Consider the following 27,386-nt stretch of genomic DNA (forward strand, 5'->3'; position numbering starts at 1 on the left):
ACAGGGAATTTGTTAGGCCGGCCCACTTCGATAATGCAAGGCAAAAGCCCTGAGTCTGTCAAGGCTAGAAGATGCTGGACAGGGGGAGCAGGGAAATGAGAAGGGGTACTACTGGACAGGGGCAGCAGGGAAGGAGTGCTGCTGGACAGTGGGGGGAGGTAAAATGAAAGAAGGCCTGCTGCTGGACAGGGGGAAGGTAAAACAAAGGGAGAAGGGCTGCTGCTAGACAGGGGGAGCAGTGAAGGGGTGCTGCTGGACAGGTATTGATGGACAGGGGGAGCAGGGAAGAGGTGCTGCTGGACGGGGAGGTTAAACGAAAGGTGAAGGGCTGCTGCTGGACAAGGGGAGCAGTGAAGGGGTGCTTCAGGACAGGGGGAGGTAAAAGGAAGGTAGAAAGGGCTCTTGCTGGACAGGGAAGGGGTGCTGCTGGAAAGGTATTGATGGACAGAGGGAGCAGGGAAGAGGTGCTGCTGGACAGGGGGAATAGTAAAGGGGTGCTGCTGGACAGGAAGGAGGTAAAAGGAAGGGAGAAGGGCTACTGCTGGACAGGGGGAGCAGGCAAGGGGTGGTGGTGGACAGCCAAGGAAAGAGAGAAACAGAAAGAAAGAAAGACAGACACACACATCTATTCTAGCACCCGTTAATGTAACGGGCTTAAAGACTAGTGTTTCAATAAAATGTGAGTAAAAAGAAAAATAATTTCCTAACATTGCTATTGAATCTTCCTCCCTGCAACCTCAAATTATGCCCTCTAGTTTTATCATTTTCTCTTCTCTGGAATAGATTTGGTTCTATATTAATATACCTTCCAAGTATTTAAACATCTGTATCATATCTCCCCTGTCTCTCCTCTCCTCCAGAGTATACATATTTAGGTCTTCCAGTCTCTTCTCATACTTCTTTTGGTTCAAACCTTTTACCATTTTCGTCACCTTCCTCTGGACCGCCACAGGTCTTTTTATATCCTTCACCAGATACGGCCTCCAAAACTGAACGCAATAATTCAAGTGCAGCCTCACCAATGACCTATATAGGGGCATCAATACATCCCCCCTTCTGCTGGTTATTCCTTTCTATACAGCCTAGCATCCTTCTGGCTACAGTCACCACCTTATCACACTGTTTAGATGCCTTTAGATCCTCAGACACAATCACCCCAAGGTCCCTCTCTTCGTCAGTGCTTACGTAAAACTTTCATTCCATGAATGAATAAGTTTAGTAGTTAAGAAATGTTTCTACCATCTTCGAATGATTAGATCTCTTTCCACCTTATTAGATCAATCTTCATTAAATATTCTTATTCATTCGCTCGTTATTTCATCTTTAGATTACAGTAACGCTCTATACAAAGGAATCATTAAGAAAAAAATCAAACATCTTCAAATTATTAAAAATACTGCCATTAAAATTATTTCAAAGGCACGAAAATATCATCATGTCACACCTTTTTTGATCAACGCGCACTGGCTGCCTATAGATCATCGAATTTCCCATAAAATATTGTTACTGACATACAAGACCATAACTTCCGGCCAACCCGATTTTATTAACAGACTACTTATCCCACATACCCCCCATCGTACATTACGTTAATCTAATCAAAACTTGCTATCTATCCCATTTTTAAGATACATTAACACTATGCATAACTAGCATTTTTTTCTGTTACGGCTTCTACCATCTGGAACTCAGCACCAAATTATATAAGAGAAATTACTTCCCTTGATAAATTTAAAAGTATCTTGAAGGCCTTTCATTTTAATGATGCTTTCGGTGTACAATAGTCCTTCTAAGGATGGTAACGGAAATCAGTTCCTTGCCATTTTTTAATCATTTTTAGCCTATTTTACAAAATACTAGACTATTTATTTTATTGTTCCCCTTCCTTTTGTTTTGTCCCTCTCCCCCTCTTTTTCTTTATACAAATTGTACTTCTGCCCTTTTCATCTTCTATCAGTAAGTTAATGTTTGTTAGTGCATTCAAATGTTTGTAGCATCATTTGTAATTTTTTTAAATTGTACGTCCTTTTTATACTTTGTTTTTATATTATGTAAAACCGCTTTGAATTCTGATAAGGTGGTATATGAAATTTTTAAATAAACCTGAAAACTGAAACCAGCCTTTCACCTCCTAGCATATACGGTTCCCTCAAATTTCTAACCCCCCCTCCCCCCAATGCATCACTCTGCACTTCTTCGCATTGAATTTTAATTGTCAGACGTTAAACCATTCTTCTAACTTTTGCAGGCCCTTTTTCGTGTTTTCCACTCCCTTCAGGGTGTCCACTTTGTTACAAATCTTGGTATCATCCACAAATAGGCTACCGTACCTTCTAACCCTTCAGCAATGTTGCTCACAAACATATTGAACAGAATCGGTCCCAGCACCAATCCCTGGGGTACTCCACTACTCACCTTTCCCTCCTTCAAGTGAATTTCATTAACCACCAACCTCTGGCATAAGTCCGTCAACCAGCTTTTAATCCAATTCACCACTTTGGCCCTAACTTCAGCCCATGAAATTTGTTTAAGAGCCTCCTGTGAGGAACCGTGTCAAAGGTTTTGCAGAAGTCTATGTAAATTATTTATTTATATACCACTTATAGTATAAGTGGTTTACATTCAGGTACTCAAGCATTTTTCCCTGTCTCTCCTGCTGGGCTCACTAATGTACCTGGGGCAATGGGGGGATTAAGTGACTTGATCAATCTCACAAATACCCACCGCACACAAAATATTTATATATTTATACCATGTTGTAGCTTAAATATGAATATAACTTTGCATTTATTGTATTGGAAGGAAAACCTCAGGTCCCTGTTTGCCACTTGCTATTTCAACTTAGCTTGCAAACTAAAATAGGACTGACATCATTGGTTATATCCTCCTCTAACCATTTAACTTCTGCTTATAGCTTGAACTTTTAATTTCAAATCTCTTCTTAAACATTTAAGTTCCTCAAAATGATTGAATACTTAGAGGGGCATAATTAAAAAAAACGTTTAAGTCCCCTTTTGGCCTATGGCCTTAAACGTTGAGAGTAGAAGCACAGAAAATGTCCATTATCAAAAAAAACGTCCAAAAGGAGGGTTTTTTTAAAAATAATGGCCTGCCACCCCATAATGTCGCCATGAGGGCCTGGACCAATATCCGCGACTCCCTCCATAGGTGAGCTTCAGTCACTACCTATGACTATGTAAGCCCACTCAGGTAGCCTGTGCTCCTTAACGCTCAAGAGCCGTCAGGGGACTACATACCACCGATGGCCTCTTAATATAAGGGCCCCAACCTAATGATCCTGGGCTCAACTAGTCCAACCCTTCTTGCAAGCAGCCTTTTGCTGTTGTTTGCCAATAAATAAATATAACATATATAAAGAAATATGTATAATATATATATAACATTTGCTTGCCAACATATTGTTATGTACCTACATCATCAAAATAGTCATGAGAAATATAATGTGCTCCGTGCCCTCATAACACTGTATATGTTTGATTGGTGGAATCAAAGGCCTGTTACCTGACCCCATTCTTCACAATGTTTTTCTTGCAGGCGCTTTGGCATCTACAGGGACCATGATCCCTCAGGGGAAGGTACAAGAGGGTTAACAGAGACAACCCGGCCTTCATCTGGCGCACAAGACAGTGCCTCAGATACCAACGTAAGTCATCCCTCCCCTCCAGTAACTCTACAACTGGCCAGGTCTTCCATCATGTCCTAGATGTAATGTTCCTATCTTTTCTGCACCTGCTATCCCCAGGATCTTCGACAATAAGATGACATAGAGTTTGGAGAGCAGGGATTTCTCTGAAAAGTTTACTATTGCCTGCTGTTTTTTCTCTGGAGTGCTTCCCCGACACTAAAGTGCCTATTGCCAACAGGCACTGGAGAAGGACACCAAGAACCATCGGGTCCTGTAGCCCGGGGCATAAGAACGTGCTTCCTCTTGTGGCGCAGCCACAGGCGCACGGCCGCAGGGCGTGGACCAGAGGGGCAGGTCATGCCCCTTATGAGCCCCTTGGGAGCCTCTGGAGCAGAAACAGAGCTAAGTTTAAATTTATAGTTTATTTTGATTTTGGACTTTTGTTCTTAGATTAACAATGGGAAAATGTAAAGGGAAACCTCGAGTCTCAACTCCGGTTACGGCTAGTCCTATGGACAAACATTTGATATTACCAGGTACTTCAAAACAAATAGATAAACTTGACTCATTTTCAGGAGCGTCCTTGAGCTCTCTAGAGCGTACTCCCCCCCTCCCTCCTGATCTTCCCAGGGGCTTGGAACCTACAGGTTCTTAAGCAGCTTCATGTGAAGCCTTCGACCCCCAACAGGCTTTGGAAATTGTATTCTCACAGATGCCTCAAGTTTTTCCTGAAACAATTAACCAGGCTGAGGGACCAGAAGAAAATCCAGAGGAAGTTACCTTAAAAGACTTGTGGACTCTAAATATGAGGATGGAGGGAATGTTGAGAAAGGTTACTAATCAAGTTCAGCTTTTTTCCAAGGAATTGTAGATAAATTGGGAAATGTAGATGCCAACATTGGGAATCGAGATAAACGTACACTCTCTATGGGAAAGCAGATAAAGATTCTACAGACATCTATGGTTGCATCAACTAAAGATTCTTTGAATATTCATTATAAGCTGGAAATGAGCGAAAATCAGGTTAGAGCAAGGAATCTAAGATTGGTTAATTTTCCTATGACCCATTTATTATCCCCTGAGATACTTTTGAGAAGGTATCTCAAGGAGATACTTGGGGTAACCAATTCAGATACCATGATGTTTTCTAATTTCTTTCACATACCTCAAAAGAAAAAAATTCATGTAGAAGGGGGAATGGATCAATTGAGTGCAGAAGATGTAGATTTAACAAAATTTCTAGAGGACTCCCAAGAATTGATCCAAACTCGGGCTACTTTGTTAATTACATGTGCAAACGAATTGGATAAAACATTAATTCTGAAAATATATTTCCAAAATAGAGAGGCGAAATTCTGTGGAGATAAGGTTTTAATGTTTCCCGATGTGGCAAAGGCTACTCAATATAGGAGAAAAGCCTTTTTGGCTTTGAGACCTAAAGCTCGTAAAATAGGTGCAACGTTTTTCCTTAAATTTCCCTGTAAATGTTTGTTACATATTCAAGACAAAGATTATGTTTTCTGGGACCCATCCCAATTAGAATTATTTCTTAAAGGAAAGAAACAAGACTAGTTTACTAGCAATTCTCAGTGGAGTTATATAAGTGTGGCGCCATATGAAGGTGTATAGGTCTAGAGGGGGGGGGGAAATATTTTTTTCTTTCTTTTTCTTCCCTTTCTATTCCTATTTTTTGATTTTTGTATGTTTTCTGAACTATAAGAGTTGTCTTCCTTCAATTGTGGGCTAGATGGATATTCACCTTAAGTGGTTTATTTGATTTTGAATGATGTATAAATTGCTTTGAAATCCATATCTTATTATGTTTAAATGGATGTAATATGTTGAAAATACTTAATAATAAAAAAAAAAAGATGACATGGGAAAAATTGTAGCAGGGGGAAGGAAGGCATATATGCACAGTACCCATTGGTTATAACAGATACATTCTCTCACACACTCATATTGTTCATTGCTACAGCTTGGTGAGAAAATAAACCCCCAAACCCTAGCACTGCAGCACCTCATTCTAAACCACTACACCACAGCATCAACTGACAGAAGGGAAACAGATAAAAGACAACAGAGTAACAGAGGCCACTCACTATGTCCCTGGCCCTTTGAACTGATAACCCTTCACGCACCCCCATACTGCACTCATTGCACACACCAGTCAGCTACACAGATTGGGAAGCTGCCTTGTAAGACATACCAGAAACTTTGAAACATGCATGCCAGTATTTATTCAAAGTCCTATCATGCTGCATTGCTGTACCACCCCACCCTCTTTCACCCTGCCAGGCCACCTGTCAGAGTTCTATCCTATATCATGTCATTGTTGCCACCCCTCAGAGCTCACTCCCTTGTGCATGGGAAAAATACAGACCTGTGCCATTGCCTGCCAACTGTTCTAGTATGCAGCCCATGCATGATGTGGTCATCCTAACTTTATGTTATTACTACACACAGGGACATTACTACACATAGAGCACGGACAGGGTGCTCTTGAGGAGCTGGTCCAGGAGGTGGCGTAGGATATGGCACATGATGTGGCAGAGGAGGTGGCGTAGGATGTGGCACATGTGGTGGAGGAGGATGTGGTAGATGTGGCGGAGGAGGTGGTGGTGCAGCAGGGTTCTCGGGAGGTGCCAAACATGCAGGGTGAAGACATCTATGCAGACATGCCACCTCTGGAGGATGAGGATTGGTATATGGAGTCAGCTGCCCAGCCTCAACACCCTGCTATCCTGGGAGTGCCCCTAACAGTCATCACACTCCCTCCAGCCCACCCCCCACCCCCATCCTGAGGCCAATATACAGCTCCTGGAGCTAGTGGAGCAGATGCACCAGAACGTGCAGCAGGGATCTGAAGAGCAGAGGCGGCTCCTGCAGGAGATGGTGGGGCTTCTGCGGTAGCTGGTAGACATCTTCCAGGAACCTCTGTGAGAATGTAGAAGGGCCAAAAGTGATACTGGACAGGGTAATGGTGCATTGAGTCCCAGATTATGTTTCCAACAGTGTCCAGGGCAGCTCACAAGTAGCTGGCCACATCCCGATGACTGAAAGGATATCACAAGGCCTATGGACTTTACCAACTACATCTCATTGGGACATATGAATATATGTGGTGGGACATTATCTACCTGCTTATGTTACTGGCTGATGTGTGAAATGCTGTTGCCACATTCACTGTCAATGATTGCAAGTGTAGTTTAGAGAACCTAATAACAAGGTGATGGTTAAGGTGATAGTGTGCAATTGTTTTATGAAAACATGTGTGTCCCAATTCTGTAACTAGGGTAGGGAGATATGCATATGGTGGGCCTATGTTTACCACAAAAAAGGGTACCCTCCCCAGCAGGACAGGATTAACCAATAGGCCAAGTAGGCATGTGTCTAGGGCCCGTAATGGTCAGGGGGGCCCGATGAAGGAAGGCATCAACATTGTTTTTTCCAAATGGCGATGGGCTCCTCCAGCATCGATTGGCAATGCGGGCTCCACCCCATTGACGAAAAGTAAGACAAGCAAGCAACACGGGTAAGAAAGGCAACGGGAACTGTAATTGTGCAAGCGGTGCTGCTTGCCCAAAGCTTCCCTCTGACGCAGCTTCTTGTTTCCACCTGGGCGTATGGTGGGGTGGGGGTGGGGGGCAGGGGGCACAGTATACTTGTATGCCTAGGGGCCCTTGACAAATTAATCCTGCCCTGCTCCCCAGATCTATAAAAATGAACTATTCACAGCCCTGGAATCTCCTAGAAATGATAACATAAAACCATTGAATGGAATGTGATGAAGACCCAGTAAAGGTTGGACAATGTCAGACATGTTGCTGCAATTGGGCAGGCCTGTGTTATTTGACAAACACAAATGAGATATTACTTTTTTCAGAAGCAATATTTGTATGGCTATTGCTCTATGACTCCTTTGTTAACAGATTTTCTACCATTCATTTGTAGTTCTGCAAAAGGTGTATGCAATTTTATTTGATATACCAAGTATAAAATAAATATCAATATTCTTCCTCAGAACTGGGAGTCATGTTTTATCCATTCATGTCATGTACCTGACACAAGAGAGCAGGCAGGTCACTGAAACCGTAGTAGGGATCATGGACATTCAGCCTGCAAAATCAGGTGGTCAACAATAAAGGACATGAGACAGAAGTTGGGTTACCATATGATTCCAGAAAAAGGGGACAGATTGAGACATCTGGGATTGTGACTTTCATTACTTTAAATGGAAGTAAAACCTGGATGTCCCAATCCGTCCTCTTTTTTCCGGACCATATGGTAACCCTAGACATTAATAATGTAACAAATTGTAAAGGTATTTTTTGTCAAAATTTTTACTTTTTAGGTATATAACTAGTAGACAAAAAAATCACTACCCTGTGAACTGTCACTGCATACACAAAGTTAATCAAACGAGCATCAGACTCACTGACTGAATATTACAATTTCAAGTCATATACTTTTAGCCAATACGGCAACATGTCCTTAATCATCAGCTCCTCTTACATGTCGGGTGGGAAGTTCATTTTTCCAAGTCTTGGAGAATTAATTTATTTAAACATGAGCAGGTCAATGTTGTGAAAACCAGGTTTGTCAAACAGTCATGAGATGACCATTGTCCAAAGATATACAACTCTTTCCAAGATTACAGACTGCTGTGACTATTGTGACATCACAACATATGTGAAAGGTAATGTGAGCAGATACCACTTGCTGTGACACAATACACACATGACATGAACAATTCCAGATCATTTTTTACAAGGCATGCAAGCAGATAGATTCCATAATGATTACATAAATGCAGCTGAAGGGGGAAAGGGAGGGGGAGGGGGTAGAGACATATGGGGAGAGAACATAAGGGAGAGGGCAGGGAACACTATGGACATGTGTTTGCCCACCACAGCAACCTGTCAGGCACAGACCAGGAGGCAGGCCAGTGTTGGCTTTGAGTGTAGCAGCCCCCTCCAGTTTGGTGTCGACAATCTCAGGGTCTGGGGATGGGAACCCTGCACTGGCACTGGACAGGCAAGGACAACCTAACAGAGAGAGAATGTGCCCAGGACCAAAGAAGGGTAAGGAAAGGAGTGCTGGAGGGTTCCAGGATCCAGAAATGGGGAGGTTGTTTGGCAGCACAGGACAAGCCAGGGTTGAGAGAGTAGGCCCTGGACAGCAGCAGGTGGGGGGGGGGGGGGGGGGGAGGCAGTGTTGCTAGAAGGGAGTGAGAGGCTCATATGGGGAGGGATGTGCTGGTGTACAGGCCCAGGACAGAAAAAAGGTTAGGAAAGGGAGCAGGAGGGGCTCAAGAGAAACAGGAGGGGAAAGTGAGGAAGGCATGGAGTTGCTATCACAAATCAAAGTGATGGAGGGAGGACGTGGGATACACAAATAGGGAGAGCCTGCAAAACAGACTAAGATGAAGGAAGGGTGAGGCAAAATGTGTGCTTCACAGGAATCAGGTCCACCCCTTCCTCTGTAGTAGGTGGCTGTAGCATCTGCCATCCATTAGGCAGGTCCTGAAATAGAGGAAGGAGGTTCTTAGTAGGCGGGACATAGAGCAGCTGCATGTGCAAGGTTACAGGGGGAATCTAGACAGCGAGATGTCTATACAACCAAAACTGTTACATTTATTAAATTCAAATGCATCAGGGGGAACAGTCTGAGCAGGAGTAGTAGCTTACCTGAACACAGCAGCAGCAGAAGGCTCCAGTATACTCAAAGTCCCTTCAGCATCAGGCGACTACCATGTGAAGAACGGCTGTGAAGATATGAAGGCATACTAGTACGACTAAGAAATGAAAATCAGTGCTTTTGAAGACATATGCCAGCCACATGACTTTTAAACGTGCCAATAAACAATCAAAAATCCATTATAGAGGGCAGAAAATCTTGTAGACGTCCCACTGATTTGTCCATAACCGATCACTTGGTCATCCAAAGGCAGGATGTCGACTGGGCTCCTCTTGGGATGTTTTTTAATGTCTATATAAATGTGCAAACTAATATTCTCAAATGTTTGGCACATTATTCCGGAACTTGGAGGCGAGGAGGATGGCAGTTTGAATGCAGAGCTCCTCTCCCTGGACAATCTGCCTGCTTTTAAATATCAGCAGCAGTGGGAGATCAATTGCTTTTACACCTAAGCAGCAACGGGACCAACCCACCAAAAACCCACAGTCCCGGTCCTGCAAAAATATGAGCTCCACCCTCCCTGCAGTTCGCTAGGAAAATCAACTGCTTTTACACCTAAGCAGCAGCAGGACCAGCCACCACTACCAAGAGCCCTTTGCCCCGATCCAGCCAGGCATGTGAGCTCCTCCCTCTGCAGTCCATTGGAGAGATCAATCTACCTGCTTTTAAATATCAGCAACAGTGGGAAATCAACTGCTTTTACACCTCAGCAGCAGCGGAACTATCCGCAACTACCAAGAGCACACAGACCCGATCCAGCCAAGAGTGTGAGCTCCACCTCCCCCTGCAGTCCACTAGGAAGATCAACTGTTTTTTACACCTAAGCAGCAACAGGACCAGCCACCATTACCGAGAGCCCTTTGCCCTGATCCAGCCAAACAAGTAAGCTCTTCCCCCAGCATTCCGTTGGAAAAATCAATATGCTTGCTTTTAAATATTATCAGAAGTAGGAGATCAACTGCTTTTACACCTAAGCAGCCTATAATAGGAGCCCTTGCCCCGATCCAACCAGGCATGTGAGCTCCTCCCCCTATATCCCGTTTAAGAGATCAATCTACCTGCTTTAAATATCAGCAGCAGTAGAAAAACAACTGCTTTTACATACAAGCAGCAGCGAGACCTACCGCAACCACCAAGAGCCCACAGACCCGATCCTGCCAGGAGTGTGAACTCCTCCCCCTGCAGTCCATTGGAGAGATCAATCTGCCTGCTTTTAAATATCAGCAGCAGTGGAGATCAACTGCTTTTACACCTAAGCAGCAACGAGACCAGCCACAACCACCGAGAGCACACAGACCCGATCCTACCAAGAGTGTGAACTCTTCCCCCCATGCAATCCGCTAAGAAGATCGACTGTCGGCTCCGGGCAGCTTTCCCGCAGAGGAGAGAATCCTGCATTCACCGTGGGCCTCATCTGGGGCAGCCTCCTTGGAGCGGCTGGGGCACGGGCAGTGTGTCTGGGAGGGAATGCATGGATGGGAGAACATCGCAGGGGAAGAGACATAGGCATCCTGGGACTGTCTGCCAAGTCTCTTCCCTGAAGAAGCCCTTTCTGGAAACGTCAATCGCTCCTCCTAAACTTACTTGCTCCACTTCATCACTGACGCTGAAGCCGTGGATTGAAGACAAAGTTTTATTTTATTTTTCTTTCCAGCTTATGATTTATCTTTAATCTTATCTATTGTTTTGCCTTTTGTCTTTGTTTTGTTCTATTTCTATCATTTAAATTTCTCCAGAATTCTACTGTTCAACGGCTCCCCCTTCTGCTTCTATTCCTTTCTCTCCTCTCTTCTACCTTCCAAAGTATTTAGATCAATGCTGTCTTGTTAAAATGTTTATTTTATTTTTATTTTTCCTCTAACTCTACTTTTCACTTCTCTATTACCCTCCAGGTACTTTAGTTAGATTGTGAGCCTTCGGGACAGTAAGGGAATTTTTCAAGTACCTTTCTTATTTCTAATCTTAATGTATATTTTCTGTAAACCGCTTAGAACCTAACGGATGTAGCGGTATATAAGAAATAAATTACATTACATTACATTATTACCATGGCTCCAAAAAAGCAGCAGAAAGTAGATCAGCCTCTGCCCGCAAGCCTAATTTCACACTGGCAGAAACAGAGATGCTGATCAGGGAGATCCAGGCTTACCATCAACAGCTCTTTTATTCCTAAAGTAGAATGGCTAGGGGCTTATTCTAAAAGCAAGGTGTGGGCTGCCATAGCTAGCTGCCTCAATGCAGTTCATCATCATAATAGAGATGTTGAAGACTGCCTTCAAGAGAGAGGTACGGGCAAAGGCTGGCAAGAGGGCTGCTGATGCAGATATGTCTGATCTCAGCCCACTGGAACAGGTGGTGCTCAGCTTTGTGACTGCCACATATGGTGTGAGCACACAGGACACCTCTACAGGAACATACGCCTCAGGTAAATTGTTACCTTAATCCCCATTCAAATAGCAACGCCACATATAAATATAGATTCTCTTTTTTTTCTCTCTCATCTTTTCTTTCCAATGGTTTCTGAGTGCTGTTGCCATTCTAACCTTTACATGTGACCTTTTCTTGGTTTCTGAGCTTGTTGCTCGATTAAGGTTATTGACTTGATACTCTTATACTTTCAATTTTGTCCATTTGATATGGTCTGCATATTTCTTGCAACCATATTCAAGCTGTATATTTGGCATATGTATTACAATTGATAATTCAGTATTTTTTAGTATAAAAAAATTATTTGAAATTAAAAAAAAAAAATTAGCAATGTCCCCCTAACTCACTCAAACTACAAATCTCTCTCCTCTCACTTTCCTGTATGTATGACTGCTCACCCCAGGTGGTTGAGTTAGACCCCTTCACATCACACAACACACTTTCCCTGCACATTGTGCTCTGGTAGTATTTGGGTGCTTTGGGATGCATGATACTGGCACCTCTTTTCACCTAGACAATGGAAGGGCCCCTGGAGGGGCAAAAATGAACATTAGTATGCTGTGGTCCACATTTGCTCTTTTTCCCTATGCAGATCTCGGCTCCGGGGAAGACGCAGGACCCGGTGGGGTTCAGGTGCCGCCCACCGCAGACTGATGAAGCATCCATCGAGGTCCTGCAGGATACACAGGAGAGCCAGCAGGATGTGCCAGCAGCAAACACTCAAGAGGCTGCAGCTGTTGTGAGGAAGGGTGAGCATAATGATGCTTTGCAGCCTATTCTCCCCCCTTCCAATGAATTTGCTGATGCGGCTGCTGATTCGGATGATGGTAGTGAGGGAGGCCAGCCTGCCCAGATGAGGGGACCCAATCGCCAACGAAGACACCTGATACACTGGCTCAAAGGCAGCTGGATCACAACATCTCCCTTGATGACTATCGGACCAGAATCTGCAGCTCATGAGGCAGGGCTTAGAAGCCCAGAGGGAGCACACGGAGGTCCTGAGGCTGCTTTTGCAAAGCAACACAGCCATCAGCACCCAGACACATAAGGCCTACGGAGTGACCTGCAGAATCTCATTGGGCCTCAGAACACCAACCAGTCCCATGCTCAGCAGCCTACAACACCCTCCAGCTCCAGCACTAGGCCAGTGCAGAGAGGAGGGAAAACAACTGCCAAACAACACCATTCACAAATCCTGGGCCCTGCACCACACCTGCCATCTTCCACACCTCTGAAATGGCCTGACTTTCACAGGCATGCACCTGAGGACAATGACAGCAGTGATACAGAGGATGGGGAGTCTGGCAGTGACTCAGAGACCTCGTGTGCTTTAGCACAGTCAGGAGAGGGGTTTGGGAGGGCTCAGTGGGGATGTCGGGGATGGAGGGACCGAGAGAAGGAGAGAGGGAAGTAGGCAAAGGGCTCTAGATGCAGCTCTTACTTGTGTTGGGGGGGGGGGTGTAAATGGGGTATGTTTGGGGGTGTGGAGGGAGGGAGCAGATATGTGGGGTGTTTGTGGGTATGGCGGGAGGGGGTGGGTGTGTGGGATGGTGTGTGTGTGGGGGGGGGGAACGGGTGTGGTACTGGATTTTTGTGGATGTTCTGTAAAAAAAAAAATCTATAGTTAGAATTAGACATCATATTGAAAATGGCCCTCCATATGCTTTCAGAAAATTTAATCACCTCACTTCTAACTCCTATTTCTAGCAACAGTTCCAGCATATACCCCTGAGGAACCCCTCTATTTACTTTTTCTCCATTGAGAATATTGAGCATTTAACCCTACTTTCTGTTTTCTACTTTTTAACACTGCCTCCTATCCCATGACTTTCTAACAACCTCAGCAGTTGCTCATGAGATATTTTGTCAAATACCTTCAGAAAATCCAGATGCGCATTAACCATCTCATCTTTATCCACAAACAATGCCCTTCAGTCACCTTCTTGGTTTAGGCAGCTTTGCAGTTCATTAGTAAGTTCAATAGCTCATTCTGTTATGCACACTTTTCTCAATAGCATATATCACAGTTCAAAAGAAAAACTTCCCTTCAACTGGGCAAGGCTTTCAGTAGCCCAACACTCTCTGCCCCAGCCAGCGTAGCAGAGTAGAAAAGAAAAGAAAGAAAAAACAGTTTAAACTTAATTCTTGCCTTGCAATTGCACCATGTATTGCTCAGACCCAATCCATGAGTTCTGGCCCCATTTCAGCCTTCTACTCACTAAGCTCTTGCTGAATCAGCTTCTCTTAGAAGTTTAGGTCAGCTACTAGCAAAGTTTCCTCCAGTAGTTCTTCTTTTGTTACTTCAGGAGGGATATTGGAGACAGGTGTGCTGGCTAACTCCTCCCCCTCTGAGCTGAATTTAAGTTCCTGGCTTCTAAGGGCATGCCTGACTCGCCCAATTTCATTTGGCCACCAGATGTCAGGTGTTTCAGGAATTCCTCCTTATGTTTCTCAGTGTTTGTAAAAAAGCAACTTCCCCTCCTCACCTGAATTCTCCTAAGTCTGGGAAAGTCTTAGGCCCAGATTCACTGGGCAAGTCACTCAGTCCTCCATAGCTTCAGGTACGTTAGATAGATTGTGAGCCCACCAGGACAGAAAGGGAAAATGCTTGAGTACCTGATTGTAAAACTGCTTAGATAACCTTGATAGACGGTATATAAACACCTAATAAACTTGAAACTTGATTCAATCACTGTTGGCCGAATCCTGGCCAATTTTAAAACAGCTTTTGATTCACTATCTTTTTTACATGCAAATGATTTGCACGGAGGTGCAAATCATTTGCATGCAAACTCCCACTCAATCACTCAGTGAGCGATTGAGTCGGGGCAGCCCTGACGGTAGTGTCACTGCTGTCAGGGCTTGTGCCGTTTTTATTTTTTTTTAATGGCACTGATATTTTGCGTGTAATTGGCCAATCAAGGACTTCCTTAGGCTCAACCCTAAGGAAGTCCTTGATTGGCTCAGGTACCTCAGACACCTCCCAAGAGAGGAGTCCGAGACACCTGAGCCAATCTGGGCCTTAGGCCCCTCCCAGTGCATCATATGATACACCAGAGTGGGGCCTAAGGCCGACATTACACAGGAGCTGGCCTCAGGAGCATGAGGGGAACTCTGCTCCCGACTAAAGGTACTGCTGGGGAGACAGACCAGGGGGACATGGGGGGGCCAGACCGGTGGGATGTGAGCCAGGCCGGGGGGGGGGGGGGCGTCCCGACGGTGGGGGTAGCCATCTCGATGGCAGGAGGGAAAGGGCATCCCTCCTGCCATATGTAAAGGTACTGATGGTGGGGTGGGCTGGCCAGGCAGGGCAGACAGCAACAGCGGTGGCTGTTAGTTTGATGGTGGTGCTGGCATCTCTCCTGTAATTTTTTTGGTTTGAGGGGAAGGGGGCACTTTTTTCATTTTTTTTATTGGCAAGATATTTTGCATATGTAATATAAACAAATATCAGTGCCATTTTTAAAAAATGAAAAAAAAACCAAAACCAGGCAGATCTGTTGGTAACACTGTTACCGACAGGTCTGCACTGCAGCAGTCGGGTTTGACAGTAGTAAAACCCGATTCAAAATAGCCAAGCAATTGTTAGTGAATCAGTCGCTTGGCTATTTTGCATGGGATTTTACTCATTTGCATGGAAGGATCGAATCAGATTGGAGATTGGCAGTATAGCAGTTTAGTGAATCGGGTCGGGGAACGATCGCAAAACCAGTAAAACTAGTTTTGTGATCGTTGGTACAGGATTGAAAGGTTTAGTGAATCTAGCCCTTACTCTAGAGCAGGGGTGCCCACACTTTTTGGGCTTGCGAGCTACTTTTAAAATGACCAAGTCAAAATGATCTGCCAACAATAAAATAAAAAAAAAAAAAACCACAAAGCACACTGTACGCAGAGAAAATGTTAATTATCATTCCTATTCCGGGGTTTTTTCAAAGAGGTCAAGGCAGATGACTCTATGCACTGTCATGAGTCTCTGGTTGCACTTTCTTCTTCTGACTGTGCATCCAATCTTTCTTCCCTTCTTTCAGCATGTATGCTTCCTCTCCTCCAGACCTCATTCCCTCCCCCAACTTTTTCTTCCTCTCTCCCTGCCCTTTCTTTTTCCCTGCCTCCCTTTCTTTTTTTTCTGTTTCTCTTCTTTCCTTCTGTCCTGCCCCCTTTTTTTCTTTCTTCCTGCCCTCCCCCAAGCCACTGCCGCCGCCATCGGGGAACAGGCCCCCAAGATGCCGCCACCATCGGGTAACAGGCCCCAAAGCCACCGCCGCCCCCAAGCTCTCCCTGCTTCGGGCCGACCAGCCTTCCTCTCCCCGACGTCAATTCTGCCATCGGAGAGGAAGTTCTGGCCCAGCCAGGCAGCGATTGGCTGGCCCGAACGTCCTCTCCGACGGCAGAATTGATGTCGGGGAAAGGAAGGCTGATCGGCTCAGTAAATCGCCAAGGCAAAGTGAGTCAATCACGGAGCCCGGGATGGGCTCCACGATCGACTCACTTTGCCTTGGCACAGTGGCGTACCTAAAATATGTGACACCCGGGGCCCATCATTTTTTGGCACCCCCCCTATCTGTACGAAAAACATGATTTTTAGTAACAAGCCACACATCACACATGAGTACCTAGGAAAAGGCAGCATCTTACATACTGTAGTGAGAAGTACAACAGCAATACACCCATTGTAAAACTAAACAAGCCAGACTAGTACAGATCAATCCTGCAGTCAATCCTAACAGAAAACCATGTCTCTCGAACACACAAAACACATTCGCCTAGTATGGAATGTCATCACAAACTAACCCCTCCCCATTTTACAAAACTGTAGTGTGGATTTTAGCCATGGTGGTAACAGCTCTGATGCTCATAGAATTCTGAGCATCAGAGCTGCTACCACCATGGCTGGAGCTAAAAAACGCTCCACAGTTTTGTAAAAGGGGGGATAAAATAGAAATACATAAACAAAGGTTACATTGAACTAGCAAGAAGCTGGACTCTGCATACAATGCAACACCACAGAAACAGTGACACATGTCTCCTAAAGCAATAAATAAATAGAACATTTTTGTTCTACCTTTGTCTTCTCTGGCTTCTGCTTTCCTCATCTTCTTGTTACTCTCTTCCTTTCATCCAGTCTGCCATCTCTCTGCCCCTATATGTCATCTTTTCTCCTTCTATGCCCCTTCCAGAAACTGTATGCCTCCCCCTTCCATCTCTCCTTTCACCCTCATTGGTTTGGTATCTGTCTCCTCTCCTTCCCCCCTGCTCTGGCATCTCTTTCTGCTCCCTTCCTCCTGTTCTTCCCTGGTCTTCTTTCTCAATTTATTTTCTGCCTCTGTCTAAATTCTTTTTTACTATTCAGTCCTCAATTTTCCTCTTTCACTGTATCTACCTATAGCTTGCCACCTCTTTCCCTCACCCCTTCCAGTAACTAACTCTATCCTCTTCCCTCAATCCTGTATGTGCCCTTTTTTTCTTTCTCCTCCCCACTTCCTTCCAGCATCTGCTCCCCCCTCTCCCCCACACTTCCATTCAGTGTCTGTTTCCCTCTCTCTACCCCTTCCATCTACTGTTCATCCTCTATCTCGCCCCTTCCATTCACTGCCCTCTGTGCTCTTTCCATCCAGTGCCCACCCTCTCTTTCTCTCTTCCATATGGCATCTTCCCTCTTTCTATGCTCCTTCCATAAACTATCTATCCCATACCCCTTCTCTCCTTTGTACATGATTGATTTTAACTCTGCCACCTCTCCGTTTTTCTGTCTCTGTCACCACCCCCTCCCCTATGCTCTGGCATCTCTCTCTTCTCCTTTTTTTCCTTCCCACCTCAAGGTCTGGCATCATCCCTTCCCTGATTCCTGGCATCTCTCTCCTTTCCTTTTCTTCCATCTCTCCCTCCCCCTCCATGCTCTGACATCTCCTCCTTCGTTTCCCCCTTCATTTTCCCTTGGTCTTGCATACCTTCCTCCTTCCCTCCATGCCCTGGCATCTATTCTTCCCTCCAAGCCCTGGCATCTCCTTTCATTCCCTCCAGTTGGGTACAGCAACACTCTCCCCAATTCTCTCCCCCTCTGCTCCTTTCCTCTTTTTGTCACCCAAGGCCTGGTGTCCTGAACTTCATCGGGCAGCAGCAGTATTCACAATTCACTGCTGTTGCCGGCTTCAGGCCTTCCTCTCTGTCGGGTCCTGTCTTCATGAAAACAGGAAGTAGGCAGGACCCGGCAAAGAGTAAGGCCTGAAGCCGGCAACAGCAGCGAATTGTAAACGCTGCTGCTGCCCGAAGAAGCCAGGCCTTGAAGCACCGAGGCAGACCGCTTCTTCCCCCTCCCAGCCGAACCCCCGCTGACCCTCCTATCTCTCCCTCCCAAGGGAACCCTTCCGATCCTCCCAGCAAGAGCAGCAAACCTCCCTCCAATAGCGTTGACAGCCGCAGCACTAAACAGGCTGCTTCGCAGCTTTCTCCTGCCGGTGAGGCGTCACTGATGATGTCATCCTCCTGCTCCTAGGGGGGGGGGCAGCTTAGTTGGTGGGAGTGTGGGCTACAGCAGCAGTGGGAAGGGCAGCTTGGTTGGTGGGAGGGTGGGCAACAGTGGTAGGGAGTGGGTGTCTCTCCTGCTGCGGGAGGGGGCACAATAGGGATGATGACAGAAGGGAGTAGGCAGCCCTCCTGCCATTTTGGTGGTCCTCTATCCGCAGCAGCTGGCTCAGCTATACAGGGCGACAAGTGGAAAGCACCGGGTAGAAACATCACACTATGGGCAAAAGTAGATACCGATTGCAATTCTGAGGATGTGGTTTATGTAATTGTTTGTCCGTGCGACCTTATATATGTCGGACAGACTAACAGGAAGATAAGAACTAGACTTACCGAACATAAGTCACGGATTGCAAACCAGGTTATCCAGGCACCCCTAGTACAACACTGGATTACATATGGCCACACTGTGGATGACATTAGATGGCGGGTCATCAGCAGGATCATGGGGAGGGATGGAGGGAAGGATCAAAAAAGATTACCAAAATTGGAGTGAACAGAGGTATATTTTTTTACTTGACACGGTAGCACCTAGAGGATTAAACGGGGAAATAGAGTGGATGTCGGTGACTGGATAATATCCTGGCCAATGAGGACATGTAGGAGGGAACATTTCAAACATTAGATTGAGAGGAGTATAAAGACGCCAGGGTTAGAGCTGCCGCCATTTTTCTCTTATATCTTGGAGTCGGATGACGACAGCACACTCGGTGAGTTACATTGCAAGAATTTTTGAAGTGTGTAGGATAGGTAGCTGTGCACGAACGGGTTTTCACAGCACTTCTCCTTATTTCGTTTATTACAGGGGAACCCTTGATAAAGCATTATATGCGAAACATGTCGGGTCAGACTCCTGGGTTTTGGCTGTGATTTAAGCTGAACAACATAAGCTAAGTAAACATAAATAATGCATAAGCACTTTATATTTATTGAACTATTTATTTGAATGATAATACAGCACAACATAGTACAAAGTGGTACATTTTCTAAATAGCGACAATATATGTTAAATAAAAGGACAGCCAATGATGAGGCACCACATAAAACTACTCGCAAAGTGATAGAATTTTTTGCGGTGGAGTGGTGGGGCTGAGGCTTCCTTTTGAAAGAAGACAATCACGTAGAGTCCAGGTTGGAAGCACATTTATATAAATAATACTTGTGCACATAAAAGAAACATAGAGGTAGGCCATTCTAAAAAAAAAAAAAATCCTTCATTTTGGATGGTTTTTTTGAGAATAGACATTTCCCTGCTGCCTACTTTCAGAATCTAGGGACTTAGGCCAAAAGGGGACTTAGACTTTTTTTTTATTATGCCCCTCTACGTGTTGATTCGGTGGCTTGTAATGTATAGAGACACCTGTTTTCCTTTTGATTCCTTAATAAAAATTATATAAAAAAAAGAAATCAGTATAGAAATTGCATGATCAAAATATGCTGTGGACTTGGGAGGGGCATGGGTGTGTCAGAGATATGCCCAGGATGAGTTCACAGAGTTTATAAAATGGCCTAAGTGCTCACAAGCCCTTTCTTGAATTTACCCCATAGTACCATTTACATTACACATTAAATGAAGTATAAGGACAGGCACTTAGCTTTAAATGATGGCTGCCCTGGATAAAAATTGGGCCCTTCATTTTTGAAAATTCACTTGATGCTCCTGAATGCTTGTCTATCGGTTCTTAATTTACAGTCTAACCTAGATGGCTTTCAAAGTATATTTGGACTTTTCATTTAGTGCTCGTATGATTCAGCTACTTGAGAAATTAGAGACCTGGCAGGCAATCTCACTTTGTGTCACTAATTCCTTAATCAGAATGTGAGAGCCTCTATAGGACACTGCCACTTCCCCTTAAGGATGCTCCCTGACAGTGTCAAAAGCCATCTTAGCAATATGTAGAAATAAAACAAAAAAGAAAAAGAAAAAAAATAATACCTTTTTTATTGGACTAACAAAGTAGTTTATGATTAGCTTTCAAAGATAACCCCTTCTTCCTCAAATCAGAAATAAGCAAATGTTGGCAAAATCAGTATATATAAGGGAAAAATTAGTGGTAGTTGGAGACAAAGTGGTGACAAAGCAGTTTGGATTTCTTTGTAGTGGGAAAGAAAGCCAAGGTCCTTGTTGAGTATATTTTATAATTTTGATCTCAAAAGTCTTACATTCTTGGACTGTCTTAAAATTTCCTTTTAGTATTCTCACCATAAAATCATTGGGGCAGTGGTCAGTTTTTCCAAATTGCTGTCCAAAAGAAGTGACATCCTGGTTGGCACTGTAATTTTTAATATGATATCTGTGTAAGTTAATCCTAGTCTTTAGCATCTGTCCTTTTCACCAATGTAGTACCCTTCTTTGCACTTTTTGCATTGAATATATGCCACATTAGAAGTTGGACAAGCTCATTATAAACTGGTGAACTGGACTTATTTGGAGCACTGGTCTTGACCTAGGGGCCGTCGCGTGAGCGGACTGCTGGGCAGAATGGACCACTGGTCTGACCTAGCAGCGGCAATTCTTATGTTCTTATGCTGAATGTTTTTTCTCTTATAAGTGACCTTTGAGATGTGCTCACAGTTTGCAGATTGTCACACCGCAAAGATGTGTGTCATTCTTTTCTTTGTGGGTTTATGTAGGGAGTTTGCTTTTTGTTTCAGATTAGGTGGTTGACAGAAAGGCAGCCCAGGTGGAGCTAGGAATAGTTCTTTCAATGGTTGTAGATCTCTTAAAAACCATAGTCCTGCCCAAAGGTAAAATTACATGGGAGGGGTAGACCCAGGAAGGCACAGTCCAGTAAGTATAAAGGTCAAGGGCACAGCTAGGAAAGGAGACCTAGAGGGAGGCAGCGACACTTGACCGAGCATGTGAACTGGAACTGCTACAACCAGGTAGGCCAAGTTCATCTTGGAACCTTGCAACTTTTGGATTTTGACTCAAGTAACTGTTAGAAACTACACTGGTAACCCAGGGGAACAAGGCCAGAGATGAGTAAAGGATGCTGCGGTACTGAGAGATAGAAATGTACTCCATAGTAGTGCTGGCCGATTCAGGAAAAATAATTCGATTTGATTGGTTTTTCGATTCGATTTTTCTGCCCAATTGGGTGTTTTGTTTTTTTTCAAACATCCTGGTGGGTTTATTTTACAGCCTCTTCACCCCCTTTGCCTTCTTCTAACCACACTGGCACTGTGGTGTAAACAAAATAAACAAACAAAAAAGACTTTTCCTCTCTCTGTTAAATCCTAACTCACGTTTGCGGTTTAACACCAGCTCTGGCAGGATACACATTTCAAATCTGACATATTGTAATCACAAAACAGAAAATATAATTAGTTTTTCTACCTTTTGTTGTCTGGTCATTATTCAAATTTTGTTGGTCTCAGGCTCTGGTTGTCTTCTGATAACTTGCTTGCCAGGGTCTCCTTCTTTCTTCTTTCTCCCTGCTAACCATCCATCTTCCATCTCAGTCCTCCCCTTCCTTTTCTCTTCCCTCCCCAGGAGGTCTGGCATCTTTCCTTATTTTCGTCTCCCTCCACAGATCCACCTTTTCTTAACTACCCTTTCATCCAGCATCTCTCCTTCCTTCCCCACCACCCCAGGGTCCACCATCTCTCCCTTTCTTTTCCCAACTACCCTCCTATCCAATATCTCTATCCCCCCCTCCACACCATCCCTTGCGTCCAACTTCTCTCCCTTTCTGTTCCTTCCCTCCCTAAATCCCATTGTCCATCATCTCTCTCCCTCTCCTCTATTTTCAGACCTATTTCTTCCTCCCCAAAGTCCAGCATATGCACATCTCTTTGAACCCCCCCTTCTCTTCCTCCATGTACTTCTATACCAGGGCCCCCCTCCCCTGAAGGTCTGTCCCCCCTTGAAGGCCTGCATCCCACCCCTAAAAGCATGTACCACCATCCCTGAAGGCCTGTATCCCCCTTGAAGGCTTGTTCCCCCCCACACTTAAAGGTCTGCATCCCACCCCTGAAGGCCTGCTTGACCCCCCGGAGGCATGCCTGCCCCCCCTAAAGACCTGTCCTCCCCCTTGAAGACCTGTCCCCCCTTTGAAGGCCTGCCTGTCCCCCTTGAAGGCTTGTCCCACCCCTGAAGGCCTGCCTGTCCCCCCTAAAGGCCTGTCCCCCTCTTGAAGACCTGTCCCCCCTTTGAAGGCCTGCCTCTCCCCTTGAAGACTTGTCCCCCCTTTGAAGACCTGTCCCCCCCTTTGAAGGCCTGCCTGCCTGTCCCCCCTGAAGGCCTGCCTGCCTGCCTGTCCCACCCCGAAGGACTGCTTACTCCCCCCCCTGGCGTCCGGCTTCCACCCCCATGGCCTTCCGCTTCCCTCCCCGCACTGTTTACCTTTCAGGAACAGCCTGCAAATAAGCGATCTTAGTACCACTTTGGAGCTGTTTCCTCAGTCGCGGTCCCGCCTCTCCTCTGATGTCAGAGGAGGGGGTGGGACCGCGACGGATGAAACAGCTCCGAAGCGATACTAAGATCGCTAGCGATCTTGTTTGCAGGCTGTTCCTGGAAGGTAAACAGTGCAGGGAGGCCAGGGGGGGAAGCGGAAGGCCAAGGGGTGGAAGCTGGAAGCTGGACTCCGGGGGGGTGAAAGCCAACAGCAGCACTTCTTGATTGACCCTCCCCCCTCGCCCTCTAAAGCAGGTGTGGCACCTGCCGCTCCTGCTTTAGGGGGCGAGGGGGGAGGGTCAGGCGAATCGGGAAGCCGTTTTTTTTTGTTTTGAACTGATTCGAATCGATTCACCAGATGTGAATCGGTGAATCGATTTGAATCGTGATTCGGGTAGCACTACTCCATAGCCCTGCAGGAGCAGGTCACTAGAGAACCTTGTTACGTCTAAGCCAGTGTTTTTCAACCGCTGTTCCGCGGCACACTAGTGTGCCGCGAGATGTTGCCTGGTGTGCCGTACGATCAGGGCAGTACCACCAGTCTAGGGAGAGGGCGGTCCGCCCCACGTGGACAGAGAGAGCTGGACGGGGGACCCGCGGAGTTCAATACATCTCGAGCCGCGAGGCTCGTCTTCTGTTCCTGCCTGCCCTGCAGCTAACATATAGCCGATCGCAAGCGTTCCCCGATGTCAGCGCTGACGTCGGAGGGAGGGCTTAAGCAAAGCCTGCCCTCCGACGTCAGCGCTGACGTCGGAGAATACTTCCGTTCGGCTATTTGTGTGCGGCAGGGCAAACAGGAAGCAGAAGACAAGCCTGGCGGCTTGAGCTTCGTTTTGCTGAGAAAGTTGCAAAGATGGGCTGGTAGGCAAACACGGAACACAAAAGGGGGGAGGGAGTGCGTTTTGGACACAAGGTATGAACTTGGGAGAGAGGAAGGGAGGGAAAGAGATGCTGAGGTGGGGGAGGGAATGCGTTTTTGGACACAGAAGAAATGGACTAGGGAGAGAGGAAGGGAGGGAAAGAGATGCTGAGGTGGGGGAGGGAATGAGTGTTTGGACACAGAAGAAATGGACTTTGGAGAGAGGAAGGGAGAGAAAGAGATGGTTGTGTACACGGGGAATAGAAGAAAGGAGAATTTTTGGTCATAGGGAGGGAGTGAGGTACAGATAGTGGCATACCAGGGTGGGAGGGGGGCGGTCTGCCCCACCCCGGGTTTACGTCCCAAGGGGGTGCACAGCTGGCCACCCTCCAGTGTTGTCCCTAGGCCGGCAAACTGCGGCTCTTTAGCCACTTGAGTGCCACCGCCGCCAACGGTGTTTTTGGCGGTGGCAGCATTATAAAATACTTTCTTTGTGTTTATTTGATTCCTATTCAAGAGAATTACTTTATATATAGTCAATATAGGCACAGAGTTAAATTTTTTAACATTTTCTAATGGTGGTGTGCCTCGTGATTTTTTTCATGAAACAAGTGTGCCTTTGCCCAAAAAAGGTTGAAAAACACTGGTCTAAGCAACATTTTTGTGTTTCTTTTCTCTTTCCTACAGTACGTGTGAATGAAACAGGACCCCTATCCGATTCTTATAATAAATTGTATTTTCTTTTACCTGCACTCATTTGTGTGGCTCCAGGCCTGCCCTCGCCCACATTACCACACAAACATTTTAGAGCTGACATGGCCAGCACTAAGCATTAGAAAATAGTAGTCACTTTTTTGGGCTGGATCTGATGTTCAAAATGTTAGCTAGAGTCTTCTATGCTTAAGCAGCAATCGAGCTCTAAGAGCTTTGAATCCTACCATCTCATGATTATTGGGAACAGAGAATGCTGAAATCTGTGCTATGAGAAAATGATTTTGCTACAGAAATAATATTTTTTTTAAAGTCTGCTTTTTTTTAAAATTTTATTTTTCCTACTTTTTAGCAAACAGCAAAGGTTAGAGAAATTAAGAAAGATTGTTGCAAGTGAATCCCCTTGACATTTTCAAAGCGGCAGCACATTTTGTTTCACTGTCAAGGTTACTAGGTCACAATCTTTTTCATCTTTCTTTTTTCAGTCTTGATCTAAAAATAGATATTTCTGGAAATATTCTGTCCTCTCCCTGCTTATAACTTTCTTCATTTAAACACAAATACATAGAAAAATGAAAGCAGATAAACATATAGCCTATACAGTCTGCTCTTCCATGTCATCTAATCTCCCTTTCACACCCTTAGAGATATAGAAACATATGAAACACTATATTTAATCCACACTTGTTAATATCTTCTGATCCAAGTTTAGGACGATTGTTAAGATGTTAGGGTCAAATTTTCAGTGGGAGTATATCACATGATGATATCAAAATAAATTGTCTGTACAAATATTGAATGAGGTATACAGTACATGTATCTCTACATTGCTGAAATACATGATTAAATATATTATGGGAAACTTGTTCATATATCTTTATCTCTGCAATTTCTGTTCTCAAGATATGCATTTAAGCCTACTTTATAAATTCAACATACACCTTTGTATGTCTATATAAAATAGGCTTCCAGGATCATCCCCAGTAGTCTATAAATGCTGATGCATACATTTACACCTGTTCCAGAGCAAGTATAAACATGTGAATGTACTCTACACATACATTCAAGTATTTCCTAAATTATGAATATCCTGTGCAATTCTGTGCCTGCTCCATCCAAACTATACAGAATCTATCCCCTTTTAACGAGAGGGCACTCTCTAAAGTTAAAAGAGGATAGATTCCATACAAACGTAAGGAAGTTCTTCTTCACCCAGAGAGTGGTAGAAAACAGGAATGCTCTTCCGGAGACTGTTATAGGGGAAAACACCCTCCAGGGATTCAAGACAAAGTTAGACAAGTTCCTGCTGAACCAGAACGTCCGCAGGTAAGGTTAGTCTCAGTTAGGGCACTGGTCTTTGACCTAAGGGCCCCCTTGTGAGCGGACTGCTGGGCACGATGGACCCCTGGTCTGACCCAGCAGCGGCAATTCTTATGTTCTTATGAAACATGCCTGTTTTCAAGATATACATTGCAAAAATTCTTACTTATGTTACATTTTTATGAAGACACAGATACTGATATGCAAAATATATCAATAAACATTGTTCTGAATGAGAAAGAACATGAATTCTAATAACCTACAAAACATAATTGTCTTTTCATATCTTCCTCTTTGCTAAAATGAAATGACATTTGAGATCTTATAGAACTGAATTATTTTAATTAACACTGTTAAATCAATTTTAGTACTGTATATACATGCACAGTAAAGGCACAAAATATAATATCTATTCTACATAATATTCTACGCAGTAAAATAAAATGGCTTTTCTCAAAACTTAGTCAATGTTCTTCTTAGAATTAAAATACATTCCTGTTCAAGTAAAATAGAGTAATAAGGCCAAGAAAATACTGGTGTAAATATTCAGCCAGCAGCAGTGAACATTATTTTAACCACTGGTGGTGTTATGCTTCGATATTCAATGCTGGGTCACCGAACCTCCAGGTTTGTGCATCTGGCTATCTCTTATGCCAGGGCTACTCAATTCTGGTCCTCGAGGTCCACAGGTGGGATAGGTTTTCAGGATATTCACAATGGGCATGAAAATCTTTCTCTTGCATATTCAGTGTGGATATGCTAAAACCTGCCCTGCCTGTGGACCTTAAAGACTAGAATTGAGTAGCCTTGTCTTATGCTGTTAAGTGTGATATACTGTTCTTAAATAGGGAAAGATACAAATTAATTTTATGTGGTCTGATTTGTTCACATTACTTAAGCAGTTAAGTGCTGAGTATCAGTACTTAACCATAAAAGTGTTGATTCTGCCTCCAAACTGTCCACAAAATTGTTTACGGTACTTTCAGTTTGATGGTTACTGCTGATATTAAGCAGCACTAGTTTGTTAAATACTGCTTAATATCAGTGAATAACCCTAAACAAGCAATTTAATTGGCTAGGAACCTTTCATGTCCACTTTAATCGCTTTGGATCCTGACCCAATTATTCCTTATCTGACGAGCCTTTATTACAACCATTGCCAACTGGAGCTAGAATTGTCTATATCAGTGGTTCTTAAACTTAGCGGAACCCCAGCCAGTCAAGTTTTCAAGATATCCTTAATGAATATGCATGAGGCATATTTGCATATAATAGAGGTAACAGACATGCAAATCTGTCTCATGCTTATTCATTAAACATATTTTGAAAGACCGACTGGCTCAGAGTTACCCAGGACAGGTTTAAGAACTACTGGTCTAAATCATATGGATCTGTACTTACATTGTGCTTTGTGAGGTTAGAAACATTGGTTGCCACTGCTTGAAGCCAGTCCACACATTCTTCAGAAGTGAGACACTGAATTATTCCACTGCAGACTCCATCCACAGCAACAACTTGGAAAGAATTTTGTCTGTAAATATACAATTAAACAATAATAACAGTTCTGAAAAGAAGTATTCCTTTTCTCACCATCTTTTCCATGTTTAAAAAAAATTATGCTAACAAATAGAAAATCAAATACTAAAATAAATAATAAAAAATATGAGAATATTGTGTATATTATAAAATTACATTTAAGTATAAATCTGGGAATTCTGAATTATAGGTAATGAACCTACAACTTTATCCTAAATGTGATTTTTCATAGCTTGACCCTCCTGCCTCTAAAATTGTTAGCTTTC

At 44.4% G+C, this 27,386-nt stretch overlaps 1 protein-coding gene across 10 annotated transcripts in view; it reads right to left on the minus strand.

Moving 5' to 3' along the window:
- The window catches only part of SNTG1 (syntrophin gamma 1), a 1,000,749-nt gene that overhangs the window by 234,920 nt on the left and 738,443 nt on the right, over positions 1–27,386 (minus strand). For all 10 annotated transcript variants that reach the window (XM_033934198.1, XM_033934202.1, XM_033934200.1 and 7 more), the window contains one exon: positions 26,986–27,115. In XM_033934198.1, the coding sequence (XP_033790089.1) occupies positions 26,986–27,115 (130 nt within the window). The remainder of the gene's footprint in view (positions 1–26,985; positions 27,116–27,386) is intronic.

The sequence above is a fragment of the Geotrypetes seraphini genome, chromosome 2 (assembly GCF_902459505.1).
Source record: "Geotrypetes seraphini chromosome 2, aGeoSer1.1, whole genome shotgun sequence".
NCBI lineage: Eukaryota > Metazoa > Chordata > Amphibia > Gymnophiona > Dermophiidae > Geotrypetes > Geotrypetes seraphini.